Genomic DNA, 19,879 nt, shown 5'->3' with positions numbered 1-19,879 from the left:
GATCGGATATGAACACGTCCGAATGGTCAAATTTGTTGTCATTGCATTTAACACCGAATCCAGTTCCTTGGGTCGTCGATTGCGCCGAGTCGCATATCGAGTCCGCGTTTAAATCACCCGAACTATCGCATCACTGGAGCCATGTGCCATCTATCGAGGGGTTATCAGCCCCACCCGTCCATCACAGCGACCCCCCGGTCATCGTCATCGCATGATGATCAACACACCCGACTCACTACCGTCTCCACCATCTTGAAACCGGGATGATCCCCAATCCTAGTCGGCACTAACAGGCTAATGTGGAAATATGCGTCCACCCCCCACCGACTCCGACAGTGTAACACGAGGGCTACAAGGATATAGGTCCTCCCCGCTGACGGGTTCGAACGGCGCTAGCGCCAGATGAGTTCGTCAGAGGAACAGCCTGAGAGAGAGCATATGAGTGTATGTGTGGGTGTGCGTACGTCGTCGCAGACTGAGCATACGGTGGCGATGATGATAATGACACTGGTGACCCCTTCTGCGATGGTATCTGCGATGACGGTGATGACGTCGAGGTCCAGGATAGATGCGATGACGACAATATCGAAGACGAAGGAGATGGCATCTTCTGGCACGACAAAGCCGCCGATTTCTGGAACACCGGACACGATGATGATGGTAAACTCGATCCTGATGGCATCGAAGACGACAGCATCATAGCGGATGTTATCCCGCCCGATTTCAAACACCGACTTTGATTCTGATGGGTCTGAGTTTCGGTAGTTGAGCCGGGCACGGATACAGAAACACCCCTGTAGGGCTTCTCCACCCCACTCGAATTCCCGCCTGTTTTCGACCCACTAGTTGATGATCCCTGCTGCCGGTCGGCAATCCACGCTCTCACCAATGGATGATTTTGTGTTGGCGCATATTCACACGCCGCGAAGAGGTCGAGGTGACGATAGAATGTCGAAGTTGGGTTGTAGAGTGGGAGGGCTGGTTGACGCGAGCGACCCACAAATGTTGAGCGGTGGGGGAGAGGTAAACGAAAAGCGGAACGACGAGATGGAGAACTGGACTTACCGGATTCGAGGACGCCGTGGGCTTGTCGAGGTGTCAGTTTGCGAGTGGTCATGACTAATCGTCGACCCATCGGTATCATCAATATCATCAAATGAGGGTAGGACAAATGGGAAGGCAACATTTGAAGGGAGGTACAATGTGGAAAGAGGATCAACTAAGGGACGAAGCGGAAGGAAAGACTTACGATAAGCACAAGCAACAATACACGCTCTCAATTCGACACGACACTGTATGAGGACCTGTTTCCCCTTCTGTATAGCATCGCTTATGAACCTGCATGCGGTAGGTAACTCGAGCAAGAGCGACTCCCGTGCGCTATTCGGGATGTCGATGAAACAGTGTTCGAAGGTGGGTGGTAAATTCGGTTTGGGAAGTTGAGCAGAGGATATGGAGAGTAGGTGTGTTGTGCCGAGATCTAAGAGTAAGCATTCCGCAGTGTCTGGGTCGCTCGGGAATTCACTGGTACAAGAGAAGGAGTTCCAACACGTGATGAGGTGGGTGAATGAGCGCTTACCTGTTGATGTATAGCTGGTCGGGTATAACAGGGATCGTGTCTGTGACAAGGTTGATATACTTAGTAGCGTCCCGCTTCTGGCGACGTTTCCAAGCGATGTATTCGGCATTCGTGCAGGATGGATTGAATCGGCAGTCTGCGAACGCTTGCAGTTGTTTCCTAAAGCCGTAATTGGGGTGCACCTGAGGACGGCCTGATACACATCACACGTTCACATGCGAGGAGAGCGTGAGTCAAAGGGGATGTTGAAAAGGGGATACTCACGTCTCTCAAGGAATCGAATGGCAGCATGGGCAGATAGACGCTGTGACACCATTACTTTGGGAGAGAGCCGAAAGATAAGAATGGTGAGCGGCAAAAGGGGGATTAGAAATACCGGACTAAAATGTTGGGGCACTGGGGAGAGAACTCACGGTAAGCACACACAACGGTCGCACTGCGAGATATGCCCATCATGCAATGAACGAGGACGCGCCCGCCGCTGTCGAGAGCGGACTGTATGAACGCACATGTGCGTGGGAGGTGTATGAGGAGATCTTCGTATTCGGAGTCTTGAACTGCGACGGTGAGCCAGTTGTGTTGTGGTTCGAAGGTGTGTTCTGTACAGACAGACAGGACGTGTGTGATGCCGAGCTTCTTGCGTATATCCTGGGAGAGGGCCGCTGCAAGACTACGGTGGGCGGGATCGGACATAAGCCAGAGCCGCTACGCCAAAGTTCAAGCTCAAGGCTTACTTTCCGATATACAGCGCACCGTCTATGACGGCGTCGACTGAGACTGGCGTGTCTGACCAGGTCATCACTAGCAGTACTACTACAGTACTCGACAGGGAGAGGAACGAAAAAGCAGAGGCAAACGGAACTCACAGACCCTCGTTATTATTACCCCCACCACCTTCCATATTTGGGTGCCATCAGTCCATCAAACTCGCATGCTGCTTTGTCCGAGGAGAGACGAGCGAAAACAACGCATGGCGGTTCATAGAAAAAACATAAAGCATCCGTCGTTTCAAACCGACGATAAGCATGAATTAACGGGCCAATCGCATCCATGGAGACGCTCCTTCCTGAGTGGAGTGCACCGAAACGTGCATGGGAAATGAAACACCACAGTATTCCTGTGGAGCCAATCTGTCAGGTGGAGAGAGACATACATACTTGTATACAAATACAGAGTTTCTGGATTGATTACAGTAATCTGACAATCCGCCACTACAATCCTCCCGAGAGGTGGTCGAGTCGAAGAACCTACAAAAGCAACAACGATGACACATGTCAACATCCTCCGCCGCCGCACCCACCTCCACCACCACACCCTCCACCCCCGCCACATCCACCCCCGCCACATCCACCCCCTCCGCATCCACCTCCACTACACCCCCCACCGCAGGCACTCCCAGAACATCCTCCCATCCCGGCCGCACATCCCGACCCGCATCCCCCAGCACCACACCCTCCACACACCACACCATCCACTGCATTCGAGGTCGCAGCGACACACCCACCAGGCGCGTATATGAGCAACGGTACAGGCATCAAGAATGCCGGCTCGTGGTCTGACCTCCACAACGCCTTCTTCTCCCTCGCATTAAGCCTGAACTTCGTCTTGCCCTCAATACCAGCTGAGTCCTCTTTCTCCTCATCTTCCATCTGCTTCAACTCTCTTGCACGTCTTCCTTCAATCTTCGCCTGTCGCTTCCTCCGCGCGAGCGTTCCTTGGTGCCTCTTGTGCATCAAGAACACCGAATTGTGATCACTTGGGTGTGTAGCTGCAGCTCCCGTCCCAGCGTCTGGAACAAATGATCTGTAATCGTGGTCACCACTGCCCTCGCCATCGTTGACCTGCAGACACCCAAACGCACGCCGAAGACGCTGTCCAATCGTTTCTCCGGGTAGGGCACATCCACAGAACATATAAGGTAAACCATACCGGTCCTAGAAATAGTACATCAGACTTGAAATCGTATCATCGCCCGAAACTTGACTACGCACCTGCCAGGCACGACAAGTCACATCAAACGACGTAGCCAGCCTATCCTCTTCCACTTTATCATCACTGCGGTGGTATGCATCAGTCACTCAAACCGATGCAGCACCCGGCGGCATCGACGACGTACTGGTTGACATACCGCCCTACTAGCTCCATACACTCTTCTTCATACCTCCGCGCAGTCAGCTGGTGGGTATGCCACGCAAGATCTATATCGAGTGTGGGGACAAAGAATGAGCCTGGCGATTCAGTCATGAGGCCAAGGAAGCTGTGTACGTTCGGTTGTCATATGTGACGTGTAAAGTAGGGGGATACGCACCCCTTGTACCGAGCAATACAATGCTTCAGCACCACAGCATCCTCCTCTGAATCGAAGAATCCAGGGTTCGTCCACCCTAAATCGTACATTTTCTGCGTGAAAGAGGATTGCCGGATAACCTGCGCACAAAAATAAAGTTGAAGGTTGGTCAACCCACCGATCAGTCGCTCCTAGGGGGTAAATACAACTCACAGCTCCAACGAGATCTATAGAAAACATTCTATCGTCTGTATAGGCGCCCAAAACCCTTCTCGTTCTACCCATCCGCAACGTTAGCAATTCCTTAGTCGAATACCTTCTCGAGAGAGAAAAAAAGACCGCGTACATCGTCTTTACACGAACACTCTCCAATATCTCCTTCCTCAATTTCACCGCTTCCCACTTGTTCACCCCCATAATATCCTGAACGGTTGGCACAGATCCACCGGTTGGTCGTGCACCAGAAGCAGAAGAATTGTTAAAGAATTTGGCAAGAGCTGCAGAACCCAAAATCATTTGTCTGATCTTCTCGGCGCGTACTGTATCGCAAGCATCTTGAGGGGTATGCAATGTACCACTACCCGCGTCGCCAGTCACACTGTTTCATCATACATGCCAAAAAAGAAACTGGAAAGACATACGCGAGATATTTTCCGGGAGCCATTGGCTCTAGAACGTTCCTGAGGAACTTAGCCATGCCTAGCATGTCCTTAGTGATACTCAATCCGCAGGAACATAATGCCTTGAAGCAGCTTTGGGTATAACCTCTTCCCGAGGAATCATGAAAGGCTGCACGTCGCCGCCGTCACCGCAGAACGAAGAGAAGCATAAAAGCGAATACGCACCAACGGAGAAAGTGCTTTCACACTTTGGGCACTTCACTGGTTTCTGTGTCAACACACCCATGGCATCGAACGGGTCGTACGGCGTGCCAGTGCGTGTTTGCCATGTCTGAACGCGTGCAGCATGCGGCGTTTGGGTCGTCAGGAGCACGGGACAATCCTGCAAGGATATCCGAGACATATTGAGACGGACAGCGGTAAGAGGGCACGGAAAGACGTACGAGACAGACCGCCATAGCCCGGCTATACTTAGCGAGCGTCTCCAGGGCAAGAATCCGAGTGGTGTCTTCGGCGTACCAGCTGGATACATGCGAAGGAAATCATGTTAGCGATGACTACATTCCTGTGAAGGAAGGAACGAGGATTGGAAGCGGCTTGATGATAAGGCGATACCTGGCGTAAACGCCTCGTCACGAGCGTGTACGATAAAGGATCCGAGGGTGAGGGAATAACGACATGGAATGAAGAACTTGCCTAGGATTGAGAAGATAGGCATGCCACACCATTACAACATCGATAGGTGGCAGACCCATCCATTCCTCATCCGTGTCCCTGATCGAGGTGCACCACCGCTCGAACCTACACGAGGTCGTTAGTCCCGTCCAAGTTACGATCGGCCAACACGAGAAATCGACAACAATTGGACTATCAAACCTACCTCTCAACAGCCAACGACACAAACCAGGTCCATCTCCGCTCCCCATCCAAAGTTCGCGTACGTTGTGGGAACCTGTTATCCGCGCCTTCTTGTACTTTCTTCCTCAACTCATGAAACGCATGTAGGAGCGCCAGATGACCTTTGAGTTGGGAGGGGGTCACGAGATATATTTTTCTCTGTGTCCGATGACTCCGTCCATTTGCTGGGTTGATACGGGTGTTATTGCTGGGCGTCAGTGGGGGTAATATGGGATCAGTAAGGCGCGGTTGCGTTGGCATTCTAGTCTCCGTGGTGAAATTTGCATGTTCAGTGTAGATGGGTGGGGGTACATCTTCTGGCATGACCATCCACTCAATTGGGGTTGTTTCTGGCCCACAGGTATATCTTGGATGTACATATATATAGGCCTTGGAGGAATTCAGGGGGGATTTTTACTTACATAAGTCTAGTGGCACAGGTGCGTGACGTCGATGAGGCAGTGCGGCACTCAGCTGTCCCTGCGAGTATGTAGAAGGTGGGCCCACTGCATCGAATGACTCGAAGGGTTGCCGAACTCGGAGCAATCGCGGGCCCCGTGCTGCACCCTCACTGCTGGTCTAATAGTAAGTATGGGCGCCGGACCGGTGTGCATATCTAAGGGCACAGTGACTGTGCCAGGAAGCGTGTCACGGAACATTCTAACAGGCCTCCTGTCAAATGTCATGTTTCGATTTACGACCAACTAGGTATGTATACACACACTGGTTGGTACACAACTTTCAAAAGAGTGATAGGCTCCCAGAGGTGGTTGGATATGTCCGTGCTAAGATTTTTCCATACGATCAATATTGTGTCGAAGACGCACTGGTCTTCGGATCGACATAAAATGTTTTGCCTATCCACAGCGGAGCAAGTCGTTATTAAGTCAGTGAGTGCCGTGTTTAACTCACGGACATTGGGAAAGTGAGTTTTTAATACCCACATCCCAATGTTTTCGTTAGACCCTAAACGCGTTCCATGCAACGAGCACGAAATAATGTCCTGCATTCTTCCTATGTACCAGCGAATCAAATTGACCCCATTCAGGCGTCCCGTCGAGGGCTACTTCGCCAGACTCGACGTTACGCAAATTGAAGATGTGGACAATGAGCATGCGTACTAATTTATACTGTAAACAAGATACCTCCACATCAATGGCAGCAAGACGGAAAGGCCGACTCGGAGTATGATTGGCAACCACTAGCTTGGTGACCAGGACATCTAGACCATGCGACAACGAACCTAACTACGTCACTATTGTTCATTCTGTCCGCAGGAAGGCAGTAACACCATCATGACAGGATGGATTTTACCTTGTAGGTTGCAGTGTTGCATGGAGTCAGATTCCATACCCAGTGCAAGTCCTCTGGCATCGATCAAGGTCGGTCGACATCTGACCCTTAATCCCTATCCAAATTCTGGTGACGTCTGAGGCCGTTTCCAAAAAAGGCTGTGTCGGGGGCACTGTTGGTTGTGTAAGTAGTTCGACTTGCCTCGTTTGTTCGATGCCCGTCCGATATCATCCGTCGCTGCGGACTGCAACGTGTTCGCCACAAATCGCTTTGCACTTAGTACTAACTTTTTTTTACCGGTACGGAGCTCAAGTCTCGTGGGTCACAATGTCGTTCAGGATGACCGCCGCTGCGTTCCATTCTTCCTGAAAAAAAGAAGACGGGAGACACTCGCAAATGTTGCTCTTCGCTTCCCTTTGTCCCACAGGCTCCATGTTCCGTCCTAACTCAGCTACACTGCTCTTCCTAGAAACCTAATCGATCTTCCACTCGACAAGACGGACTCCTCGGTCACAAGCGCCTCGTATTCATTCCTCGCCATTCTGTAAACTTGGCTAGTGGTACTCATTCAATGTCGCACAAACCACTCGTTTCAAGGTGTCTTAACCTCTCATGGGTATCAGCTCCCGCATGAACGATAAAGATTCTTCATTAAACGCTGCTATCTCCCAGGAGGATGCGAAGGTTCACACTTCATATCTTACTGTCCCAGGCAAGAGCATGTGTTAAATTCGCAGACGCCCTTATCCACACATGAAACATGTCCTTTATGGCAGGTTGCCAATTGGGGGCAATGATTATGCTGCCTTCGAACTATGACCCGGTCGTAGTATTCGGTCAAGGGAAGGCCAGTTTTCTCGCCTGAACCCGTGTCTACCGTCGCCTGTCCTGCCCCTGCATCTGTAACCCTTGGATCTCTTGATGAACCAGCCTCTAAAAGCAGTTGTGGTGATAACTTTGTTTGTGTCAGCCAATCTATCCACAAGGCAAAATAACTAGCTTGGGTTGCCACAACTGTTGGCCGGAGTTCCAATGCTGCACGGTGCAGCGTGATAGCCTCCAAATCAGGCTTTCACCGTGTTGCATTAGAACTTTGTCCCACAAGATCAACCATGTCAAAATTGGATGATGTGGTCAATGTGCAACATAATGTGTTGAGCTCTATCGAACCGGTCCTCCAGGGTGGTTGTCATTCGCCAAGCCCATTCTTTGCCTCATCGGTGATCAGAGAACTTAACAAGGGTCGTGGACCGGGCAGAGGTTGTTCCGCCAGGTGTGTGGCTATAAACTTTCGCATTTTCCGAGACGTTCTGTCCAAACCCTCTCTCCACAATGTTGCCATTTATTTAAGTTAGGACAAGATCTTTGAAACTCTGCGAGGCCTAACGTGGATGATCGATGAAGTTAGGCGTGCCGTTAACATTTGCTGAAGTCTGACATGCTGGATACCCTGGTTGACAATCGTTCCACAGCGCGTTCAAGCTCACAATCTATTACTGAAGCTACTGAAGCCTAATCATGTGGCGCCAGGGGTGGAGGGAAAAGTGGAAGTGACGCGGAGTGAGGAGAGAGGAAGTACCGATCACTATACTGCATATGCATGGCTGATCTCTGCGTCAACAAGGACATGCTCACTCATACGGGTCGTACGCCGTCTCTATGTAGCAGGGAAGAGAATCGTGAAAGTTTCGGAAACGGGTGCATGTTCTCTGGTACATTTTCCATGCACGTAATCAGCCTGACATGTGGTTTGCCTTTTGCCCTCTCAGAACGGCTGCACGCCTCCATTTTCGAATCTGGAGGCTCGGACGGGGTACAGAGTTCTGATATAGTCCGTCTGCAGAAGATAGTGCTAGTGGGTCAATTTGGCCCGTGAGCTAGCTGCAATGTCCACAGCATCATTGCGTTTTATACCTCTCGACTCGTCCCATCTCCGCGTTTATGCTCTCTATCCCAACAAATCTGAAAAGCTTACACGGAATACTGTCAGAGACCACAGCTGCGGAGCAGTTGCGGAACCCGCTCGAGGTTTTATAAGTGGCAGACCAATAAGTTTTGCCGTGGGTGTCTTAGGATTTTGTAACGCTATTTACTTTCGATTCCCGAGATAATGAAGAGAAAACAAAAAGATATGGATTGATGGTGGAAAGTATTATCAGGATATCATCGAGCACGCCAATATGTCAGATCCAGGACAACGAAGCACGGAAAAGAAGCACATAGATTATTGCACTCGGGTGCAGTCAGGCCCGTGCAGGCGGGCAATGGTCGCCGCAGTGATAGGCTGAAGACAAGGGGCGCAGATGCGGGGATGCGGGCAAAACAGACTTCTAGATTGAGTCATCAGTACCTTAGTACAAACTGATATCATCCATGCATGTGCATGTAGTAGACAAGTAAGGGGGGTTGGATTACGTAACAATCCCCCCTACATGTGCGTGTCCTCCCCACACAATCGTTGTTCTCTCACTGCAACGACCAGCGCACATGCCAGCTCACGCCGCCGCCGTGGTTGTCGCCGTCGTCGCCGGTGTAGCAGCGCTAGCTGCTTTCCATCATGTAAGTCCAGTTCAATTTTAAGTAGCTTGGAGCTCAACTTCACACAGTTTGTCTACGAACCTCACATCGCACCTACTCTCGAAGCATGGGCGGAAGATTTCGTCGCCCGCAGACGCGCTGCACGAGGCGCTGTTCCCATTCCTACTCCTACCCGACGGCGACGACGACGACGACAGCACTCACCCTCGTCCTCGTCGTCACCGAACTCCCGCAATTCATCTCCTGCTACATCAGGCGCTCACGGGTCACCCCGGGTCGACCCATCTGCCACCCGTACTCGTAGAGCTACCCGTAGGACTACTAGAACTCGTGGCAGAACCGGTCGAAGTTTCGACGATGCTGAATCTTACGAGCTAGAAGGTCTCATTGCTAACGATGTAGAGGAGTGGAGGAACGAGGTTAGGCGCAGTCAGGGCGAGGCTGGGTTACGCCGTCGTCGTGGATTCGGGCTTGGTGGACGAATGAACAATCCTAGCGATCATGACTTCGATCATATGAGCACGACACTCGACGAGGTATGTCGCCGACCGTTTGCTTGTCCTCGTATGCGTGTACTAATACCAACGTCCTCGTGGTTCATGATTGGCACCGACAGTCATTCACGGAACTTACGCATACACCCATCGCCCCCACACACGTTATCTCCAATGTATCCTCACCTATCTCTTCCGATACGTTGTCCCTTCCATCAGTCCCGCACTCTCCAGCACCCGCCAACCTGAGCATCAGAAACAGGTCAGGCTCAACTACGACCATCACCGCTACTGCCATACAGGGACAAGAGCTCCACGCCTCCCAACGGACCGAGACCTTGGCGACATCTTTGTCTCCTTCTGTTGTTGTGTTGCCAAAGTCGCCTGATGAAACCACCGAACCCGATACAGACACTCTCCCACCGTCGTCACTCACCTCTCCGCGTCTGATCACGATCCCTCCAATCGCCACCCCTCCGAGTGCTTTCGGTTCGCCACCTGTACTGCGATCATGCCCAGGTTACACCACCGTAGAACGAGACGATGATTCTCCATTTGGACCACTTCTTCCTGATACGCCTCGATCAAGCCCAGCTCTGTACGCTGGCAGGCCCTTCTCCCCGATTGTTAGATTGCCGGGGTCTGCGTCGTCGCCCACGGCGCCAGGCATTGAGATCGCCAACGCTCCCCCATTTTCAAGGGGTTCTTCTTTTGGACGGAGGGGAAGCGCACTTGTACATGAAATTTCCCGTGCAGAAGAAAATGGTACCACAGCCAACATTGAAAGTCCTTTATCCAACAATAATGCCCAACCCGGCCGCGGCAGCACGCCCGTCCACAGTCCCATCCGTAGTCCACGCCATAACTCAAGCCCAGGACGCCAAGCCCCCAACACGGTAGTACAACCATTGGACCCCGACTATACTGATCCTAACAGTAGCGTCGCCTCTCTGTCCCTACGGTACCCTGTACCACCGACGTCGCCAGTGATGGTATCCCCACCCCCGTCGGAGGGTGTAAGGTCATGGTCCAGTCCGTCTTCTCCTCGGAGTTCGATGTCCCCGCCCACCTCAGAGGAGCTGAGGTCGCTATCGAGTTTGTCGTCGAAGGGATCGGTGTCGCCTGAATGGGCATCCTCACCTGTGTTTGCGTCGCCTGAGCTGGTACTATCCTCTGGGTCAACTTCGCCAGTGTTGGTGCCCTCGTCGCCTGTGGCGATTCCGTCATCTTCCCTACCCGGGTCGGCGTCGGTTGTAGCAGGATTAAGCTCGTCCGCATCAACTTTACGTGTCCCAAAACCCTCGACGGCCGAACCAAGATCAGGGTTGGAAGGGTCTTCACCCATACCATCCTCGCCCACGACCTCGTTTGCATCGTTTGCGTCGTTTGCCACGCCCGCATCTGTCGTGCGCACTGTCTCTGCGGTTTCGGACGACAGAGATATAGATTTCTTGTCTGCGGCAGACAGTGATGGTGAAGATGATGACGAGGGGAGGATGAAGAATACGACTTCACGTGTTCCCCTCCCTGACAGGGCTTACAACCCATTCTTGGACCACGAAGAAGTCTTTGAGGTCGGAAGCGATGGATCGGACGGCGATGATCATCGAAGTGATGAGAGTGGTTCGGATGGGTCGTGGGGCTCACATGGGAGTGCTGAGTTGCACTGAGCACAGCGCCCTCCGTCCGTCTCGATTGTAAAATTGGTTTGTCATTGGAGGGAACTTGGATGGCATTGTGGATTATGTAAACTCTGTTTCCGTTTGGATGTTTTTTTTGGTGACGGTGTACGATGAAGGTGAGATCTATTGGAATGTTGGGCGTATATACACGTAGTTCTGCTGCTACAAACCGTTGGGTGTGTCCAAGTACTTCAAGTGCTTGATATGTATAGTGTCGGAACCAAATCAGGGAAGGGTTTGGGGAGGTATGTACAAACATTAGCAAATACGTGCTAAAGGCGTTACGGAGATTACGACATGTAGTGTAGACTTATCCTTTTACGGTAAACTACATTTGACAGCAAGCACAGTCGGCCTCAGGGAAACCCGACAAAACCACGCTCAGAAACGCGACTCCTCAGTGCTTTCAAACGTTTCGCTCTCCGAGGCACAGAGCTCAGTGCTTACGGTGATTGCCTCCGAACCGGTAGGCACGCAGCGTGCGTCCAGTCGTCGAAACAACCTTAAATCAGATTAACGTTTGCGCTTATCATCCATTTCAATGGGTCAGGGCGCCCACGCTCAACCTGCTGGGAATAATGCAAGAGACCGGGGAGTCAGGGAAAAATCTTTTCGACTTGTGAGTAAGTTCCTTCCTCTAGCAGTTTTCAGACCGACTCTTCGTTCTCGCCCATCGTTGCAACAAGAATTCCCTCATACCGATCGTCGTCCTGCACTTTCGAAGACCTCGAAAGGCATGGCGGCGAACCCAGCACAATATATGTAAGTTGTTACAAATGGGAAATGGGCGAGTGGTTGGCGGCTGATGCTTTCACGCCTGTAGCCAAGGCCCATTCCTCATTGGGCTAACCATAAACATCTTCCTCTACGGTGTCATCACCACGCAGATCTACTTATATTTTTCAACGTATAAAAAGTGCGTGTCCCCTTAGAATCACCTTGGAGCAACCAGTCAACTTCTGTGCATAGAGATCCATTGTTGTTGAAGTCACTGTTGGTCTTATTTTTTTCTTCATGCAATGCGTTTACCCTCGCAAAACCCAGCATAGTGATTTTATACTTGGCGGATACGCTCAACTGCACCATCAGTATCTATTATATCTACAATGTTCTAGTCACTCACTTTGGTACGTCTTCTTGTTTAGCGTTTGCGCATTGAGCTGAAGTAGATGGCATGTATGGGGCGTAGGCGATGCGGCAAACCTTCTGAGTAGTGATTGGGGTAAGTCCATAATTTTTTAATGAAAGCTAGACTATCTGACACCCTCGGGCAGCATTTACAGGCGGTACGAATCCATGCCTGATATCCTTATATCCACCAGCTTAACAATGACTTCCACAACCACAGGTGCCGTCTTGACTGCACGTCTTCATTCTCCTTCTCTCCTTCTCACCTAATGAGTCGCTGCAGGGCGCTATCAGTGGGGCGGTCCAACATTTCTTTGCGTGGCGGGTATATATATTGACCAAGAACGTGTTTATCGTGGCGGCTATCGTTCTATGTAGCCTAGCCAACCTGGCAGGCTCGGTCGCTGCCACTGTCAGAATGGCCGCCAGCCCCAGTCTTTCCGTGTTGCCAAACCTCGACATTCAAGTTACGGTATGGTTGGTTGGGGGAGTCCTCGCTGATATGATCATCGCCGGTTCGCTTGTATGGCATCTGGTGGATATTCACTTCTCGTCGCCTTTCGTCCTTTTAAAGCCGCATGTTTAGCAAAGACACAAACACCTTTACCCTGCACTGACTAGCACCATCAATCGGATTCTCAGGTGTGAGTCGCGCAATGTATAGTGGTGCACGGACTCGTTGTTGACCGTGTGGCCATTCTAGTGACCGTACAGACTGGATTCCTGACGATGATCGTTGCTATCATTGACTTGGCGTGCTACCTGGCCATCGTAAGTCGCGTTCTCTGCCAATGCAATATTCTCACCCCAATTGGTTTATAGAGTGCCGGCATGTAAGTTTTTTTCCTCCATAACCTATGCGCGACGGGACCGACTTCTCACTCGACACTTGGCCCAGCCATCTGATATTCAGCATGACACTATCAAAGTTATATACAAACTGCATGTTATCCACCCTAAACGCTCGTGCAGCATGGAAATATAACGGATCGTCAGAGGACGAAGTAAGCCATGGCAGGAGACATGAGGTAAGGACTTTCATCCAACCCGCTTTGTCGCCATGTCTCACGTTGCGCGAACAGTCAGTTGTGTTCCAGGCGCAGAGTACGCAGCCGGAGGTGCGCGAAATGCACTACAGTATATTGGCCCATTATCCGGGTAGTAACCGACGCATTCTTTATAGGTTTTCGTGCAGGTCGAATCGCACCAGATGATCGACATGGGAGACGATCTGCCGTACGGTACTTTTCGTCAGGGCGATCCTTCCAAACATGGATGGAACGATGAGGAGGACAGTACGCATGCTGGCAAAGTCTGAGAGCTGTGCTTTATTAATGTACCATAATTGCAAGATTATAATGGTGGATAATAGAACCCGCATCCTCATTTACAGTAACGGAACGTTTGCATAGCCTCTATATCCATGGCAGTAAGGCGCAAGGCGGGGGGGCATGAGTGTCGATTAGCCTCATCAAAGCTTTTCGGTGCCTTGCTAAGTATCAATTCTGGGTGGTATGATGCCTCCCGGCGGAGGCCCAGATGTCCGCCGTGGGCCATGTCATCCGATTGCGATTCATCATTCTGCCTCCATAATGACATTTGCTTCACATGGTTACCTGCTACAAAACTCAGATCTACAGCCTGGTGCAATAGGAAGAATACACTGTAGAAATGCACCCGTCCCCTTTCTACGCCCCCGTACACCGCCGAAGACGCCAATCATGGCCCAGGTGAGCTGCCAGCCTGCTTTGGCCTATTGACACGCCCAACTTTACCGAATCCAGTGACCCAAGCATATACTCAGAAGATACCAAATAATTTTTTCCAAGGGCCGCTGTCATCCGCCCAGATGCAGTCATATGTATGTATCTGAGATTACTTATTAGGTCCGAATCTGCATCCAGCTGGTGATATTGCAGACATATGAACGAGTGATACCCACTTCGATAGTGATTACCACATGCTCGTGTCCATGTTTGCGCCCCCGACGAGAATATATGTGCGTTCCAGATTGAACCTAATACCAATTGGTGCTGAGTGAAACATGGCTGTTATGTGAGGTTTCGTGGTCGCCCTTCGTAGCTAGGTGAACAAACAGAGATGGAGAGATGAAGATACAGGTTAAGAGATCAAGAAGAAGAAAAGGGCAAAGGTGAGTAGAAAAGCGTAGATCACAAAGGAGAATGCGATCTAGTGTGTGGGGGGAAGGCCGCCGAACGCTATGCTCTGGAATCGAGCGAGCGTACCGAGACGCCGAGATGCCGAGACTGCACGTGCACAGAGCGGAAGTCACGTGACTGCGAGACTGAGAGATTGAGGGTGGAAGAGGTCACGTGACCCGGTCGAGGGAGGGATTGGAACGGAAGAGTGCGCGGAAACAAGCGGCGCGGCCTTCTGAGCGTGTAAGAGCGGGCGAGTGGAAGAGAGGAGGAGAGGCCACAGGACCGACCATAACCGAGCTAAGCTCACAACGGAAGTGGCCTCGAGACACCCCACACACTGGAGTTAAGCACAGGAGCGATCAGAATAGGATTCCTAGTAAACAAATACAGAACAACGGTACTAGGAACAGGGAGCATCAAGAACGGGAAGGTACTGTACGGAGATTGGTACGACGAGCGAAATTGTCCATGATTGAATCGAGAGAAAGTAAACGGGCGGAGTCAGCAGATGAAGAAATGAAGAGAGGAAGTATGCTATTGATTTGACGCCAGTAATCTAAAAAGGCCTGCGATTTCCATCTTCCTTGAGTGGCGACCACGTCAGGAGGCACTCCTTGAAGTAAGAGTTCTGTAGCTCCCCCGATGCGAAAGGCGTGACCAGGCATATCAGGGAAGCCGGCAGAAACCCAAATCTGATTGCAACGGTTGAGAAACCATGCGCGGGTCATGGGAGACCAACCAGAAGACGTACGAAATGCGAAGAGAGGAGCGTCCGATGGAATGCCGAGACTGCCTGTGCAATGGTTCAATAAGGCTAGAAGGGGACAGGTGTGGTGATCACGAGAAGTGACAGAAATGTCCGCGCCGAGAGAGAGGGTGGTCTTAGACCAGGGGATGTGGAAAGTAGAGTGACGCATACCATTGTCTAACGAAGAGATGGAAAGAGGAAGGATTTGCCGGGAGACATGTTTGGATGGGTCAAAAACATTCTGGGAGGGAATGAGAAGTTCGCCAAGGCGACAGCAAGACCAAAACGCTACCGAGGCAAGAGCCCAAACAGATGCATCAAAAGTGTTGGCCAGGTCCAAATGATCGTGAAGGATGCAGAGAGTCTCAATGGTAACAGGAGGGCGTTTGTCACGTTTGGAAGATGGGGGGACAAGTTTAGTGAAGCCTCTGCGAACATGGCGAAGCATGTCATCTCCGTACCAAGGGGCGCCGTTGACAATATGCCAAAAATGGAGGCCAGCAAGCCAGTTATTAAGTGTCTTTTCCGAGGCGTGTCCAGCATGATGTGCGGAGAAGAGGGAAATGATCTCGGGTGAGGCTGGCATGCGGGACTCCTCCGGGAGAGCGAGTAAGTCACAGAATTGAGTAAAACGGAGAAGACCCGCTCCATAGTTGGAACGGGTGCTATGGTCTAAGGATTGGAGCATGACTTGAAAAAGGCGGAAGACCGATTGTTGGGGAAAAAGGCTCTCGAGGGAGGACAAGAAATCAGCACCATGGGGGGAAGACCAACATATGAGACGGTCACTGGCAACAACATGTGGACGCCATGGGGAGGGTTGGATGGAGGAGCCAGGACGAGGTCGACGGGGAGTTTTGGAATGGATGGTGCTTAAAGAGGAAGCGACCGTGCGACGAGAGAGGGAGTCGGCGTTAGCATAAAAGGCAGAGGCGGCAGCATCGAGGTCGACGTCTGAAAGGAACTCTTCAAGAGGAGAAGGGAGGACCATGCTGAAAGGAGGAGGCGATGGAGGAGTGGAGCGAAGGAGGGTCAGGGATGTGCGTAGAAATAGAGGGAAGGATGCCGCGGGAAATTGGATCCGCCAAGTTGTCAGCAGATGGAACATAAGAGAAAAGAAAGTGAAGCCGTGCCTCGTGGGACAAGAGAGCCGAGCGGCGGATGGCTAGATTGGTCATGTAATTGCGACAACGACCCTTTTCGAAAGCAGCAATTGCACCTTGATTGTCACTGCGTATTAAGATGTCCGAGTGGGAGAAGCCACGGTTAATTGCCAATTGGATGGCAAGTTCGATAGCGACGGCTTCAAGCCAACCAATATCACGGTGTGAGTCTCGCCAATGAGTAGCCAGGGGCCAGGCCATCCACGAGTCACCGAAGATGATACCGATTCCAAAATCAGTAGATGCGTCGACCCAAATTTGCAGATCCAAGGGAGAAGAACGAGGTGAAATTGAACGTGGGGGTTGGGGGGAGCTAAGAAGATCGAGCCACCAGGAAAGATCGGAAACAACTGAAGGGCGGATGAAGCGAGGTTTAAACTCATCAGGGAATTCGGAGATCCAGTGATACAAAGGGGAGATGAACGAGCGAGCATGAGGGAAGACAAAGGAAATGTGGTTTAGAGTACCAGCTATCTTCTCAGCGTCGCGCTTGAATATGCGAGAATTGTGAGAAGAGAGAAAGGTGGATAAGCGGAAGGTGTATTTGTGACGCTTTGACTCTAGGAGCGTAACTGATTTGTGAGGGATGTCCCATAGGAATCCGAGATACTCTACGGTATCACCAAAAGGCTGGCCTTTTTCTTTATGCCAAGGAACGCCTAAGGGAGCGATAATGGCTTTGGCATGTTCAAGGTCATAATCGTAGCGATAAACTTCGCCACTACAGATGCCTAGAAAGGGACCGGAAGGAGAAGGAGAGCGAAAAAGGGTGAAATTGTCGACCCATTTGATAGACGGGCCCACACCGTGAGCATCCCAAATATCTACGACTGCGTCTGCGACTTCACCTTGGAGACCGGAGGCAGGAGAAAGTCCAAAAGGAAGAACATGGTCTAAAAAGAATTGATCGTCGAACATGACAACCAAGAAGCGCTTATGATCGGGGAGAATAGGGATACCGCGGTAAGCAGCTTCAATGTCAAGGGAAGCAGCTTGTGTGCCCGGTGGGGCATGAGCGATCTGAATGAACGAATGAGAACAGGGAATCATGAATGAGAGGAGCAATAGAAAGTGGGGGGCGAATGACGAATGTGTCATTGAAAGGCAGCCCAGAGAAGAAGAGAGACGGAGGGGAAGTGTGCCTTCGAACCATCAGGAAGGACCCAGAGAGGGGACGATCCTTCAGGCAAAGTGCATCCACACCCAGAACTCCGAAGAGAGAAGAGGAGGGGAATGAGGGTGAAACTAACCAGAGAAGCAGCAAGTTCAGCTGAACCCCATCTAGTGGGAAACTCATCTGGATCAATTTGGTCATTGACTGAAAGACCAGGAGAGCCTTTGTGGGAAAGGTTCCGACAGACACGAATCTTAGAAGGAGAACCTTCGACACCAGGTTTGACGACAATCTGGAAAGGTGACGATCTAAAGGGACCAATCTTGTGAAAAAGTTCGACAGAAGAGAAGGGTCCAGAGAAACGACCAAGAGAAAGCTCTTCATGAATATAAGTGCGGATGGCGTCATGAAATTCAGCGATATTACGGTGGTTGGAGGGGGTGTAAGAATGGGTAAGGGGAGGCAGATTGCCAATGGGGAAGCCATGGGTGAGTTTGAAAGGCAAATCCGGATATTGATCAAATAATTTACATGCATGGAGGAAGGAGTTGAATGCGAGTGCTGAATAGGGCATGATGATGCGAGAGAAATCCGGATCCGAGTCATAGGGAGATGAGAGAATGCGAGGACAGCCAGAGAAGATGAAACGAGGAGGAAAAATGTCAGCTGGACGTAGAAAGGGTAAGGGAGTGTGGGATTTAGGCCGACTTGTGATTAGAGGCACCGTGGTCTCGGGAACCACAAGCGGCACAGAGATGTTGGTCAGGATGGTTGTCGCGACAGGGCTTCCTGGCAAGCTGATAGAAGAAACACAGTGGGGAATTGTTGTCACAACGGACAAGCTTTCCATCTCGAGATTTCGCAAACGTTTGTTGACCTTTCTGCGTAGTCTCTTCGTTGCAGGATGAGTATTTGTGGCCTGATCTGAGGCAGATGACGCAAGTGGGAGAGTTTCGCTGACCGTTCCGAAAGGAATCATCGGGGGAGTCATTACGAACTTTGCGGTCATAAGGCGAAAAACGGTGTCCACGAGAAGACTTGTCTGTAGGAACAGTGGGGGCAGGAGGGGCTTGGAGGACGCCAACTTGTGTGTGGAGATATTTATTTTTGTATTCCTCAGTGGTGAGGAAGAAGTCAGGGTCAGATGCTGCAGTGGAGCGAACGTCCATGTCGAACTGAAGGATGGCTGGGAAGCGCTCGCGGAACTTATGAATACGCGCGAGAAAGCGAAAGTGGCAGGACCACATGCGCTTTGCAATGAGACCCTCTCGGGTGCCGATCCAATCGATATAGCGCTCCCAGGCTGAATGCCAGTCCAAAGGGAGCATCTCCTCTTCAGGAGGAAATTGGGTGACGTCGAGAATATGAACGTTCTGACCGTTCTGGTGAACCTTGACTGTTTTAACGGCGAGGGGTTGGTTCTGTAATTTATATAGAGCGTCATAGGAAAAAAGGGTTAAAGGTACATGGAAGCCGGCATCGGCGAGGTTGTTAATAAGTTTGGGGATGGGAAGGCGCATGCCGTCCGGAGAGAAAATGGGAGCATTGTCCAAAAGATCAAACGGGAGAGCACGTTGAACCTTGGACCAATGAGTTGAGGTTGGGGAGTTGCGGTGGTTCTCAAGCAAAGAGTCTAGCGCGAGCTGGTCTGAGGGGGGAAGCAGCATATATGCGGCCAAAATTTGCTGGGAGGGGTTACCAGCATTGCTAGCGGGCGTAACCACCGAAGAAGGTGGGGGCTGAGAGGTATTAGCAGACGAAACAGGGGGAGCGGGGACTGAAATGGTGGGGTTGGCAGAGGTAGATGAGATTGGAACAGCTGCGGCTACCGGAGTAGAGGTGGGAGCAGCGGGAGCGGACTGTATGCCAAGACCAGCTGGGACTGCGGGAATGAAGGGGATACCAGCAGGGGGGCCAGACATGATGTAGAGCGAAGAACTGAGGAGTATATGCGCGAGAACGATGAATGCTTGGATGAGAGACGACGAAGGTCGAAGACGAGAGAGGCGAGAGACAGGGGAAGTAATCTAAGTCTGAACGCGTCTTAGATTACATAATGTTCACGTGATCGCTACGAAGGCCCTGTTGACTGCGTCCAAGATCGCAGGCTCACTAGTTAGCAGTAAACGTCCACCTAACAGTCGATCGATGTCGAGCCTAGAGTATTGATTTTG

The 19,879-nt window shown here is 51.2% G+C and overlaps 2 protein-coding genes across 2 annotated transcripts; both read right to left on the bottom strand.

The window, feature by feature from the left end:
• Positions 1–18,418: 18,418 nt before the first annotated feature.
• On the bottom strand, positions 18,419–18,646 carry F5J12DRAFT_701873 (uncharacterized protein; the record flags this gene model as incomplete). The annotated part of the gene is made up of 1 exon (XM_051740514.1): positions 18,419–18,646. A coding segment is annotated over one exon (228 nt), but the record flags the coding sequence as incomplete, so codon positions are not given.
• Positions 18,647–18,856: 210 nt separating this feature from the next.
• On the bottom strand, positions 18,857–19,618 carry F5J12DRAFT_693793 (uncharacterized protein; the record flags this gene model as incomplete). The annotated part of the gene is made up of 1 exon (XM_051740412.1): positions 18,857–19,618. A coding segment is annotated over one exon (762 nt), but the record flags the coding sequence as incomplete, so codon positions are not given.
• Positions 19,619–19,879: the final 261 nt, after the last annotated feature.

Source organism: Pisolithus orientalis, assembly GCF_024613125.1.
Source record: "Pisolithus orientalis strain OTSU chromosome Unknown F5J12scaffold_169, whole genome shotgun sequence".
NCBI classification, from domain to species: domain Eukaryota; kingdom Fungi; phylum Basidiomycota; class Agaricomycetes; order Boletales; family Pisolithaceae; genus Pisolithus; species Pisolithus orientalis.
The sequence above is the reverse complement of the archived record's forward strand: the minus strand, read 5'-3'. Positions and strand labels throughout refer to the sequence as shown.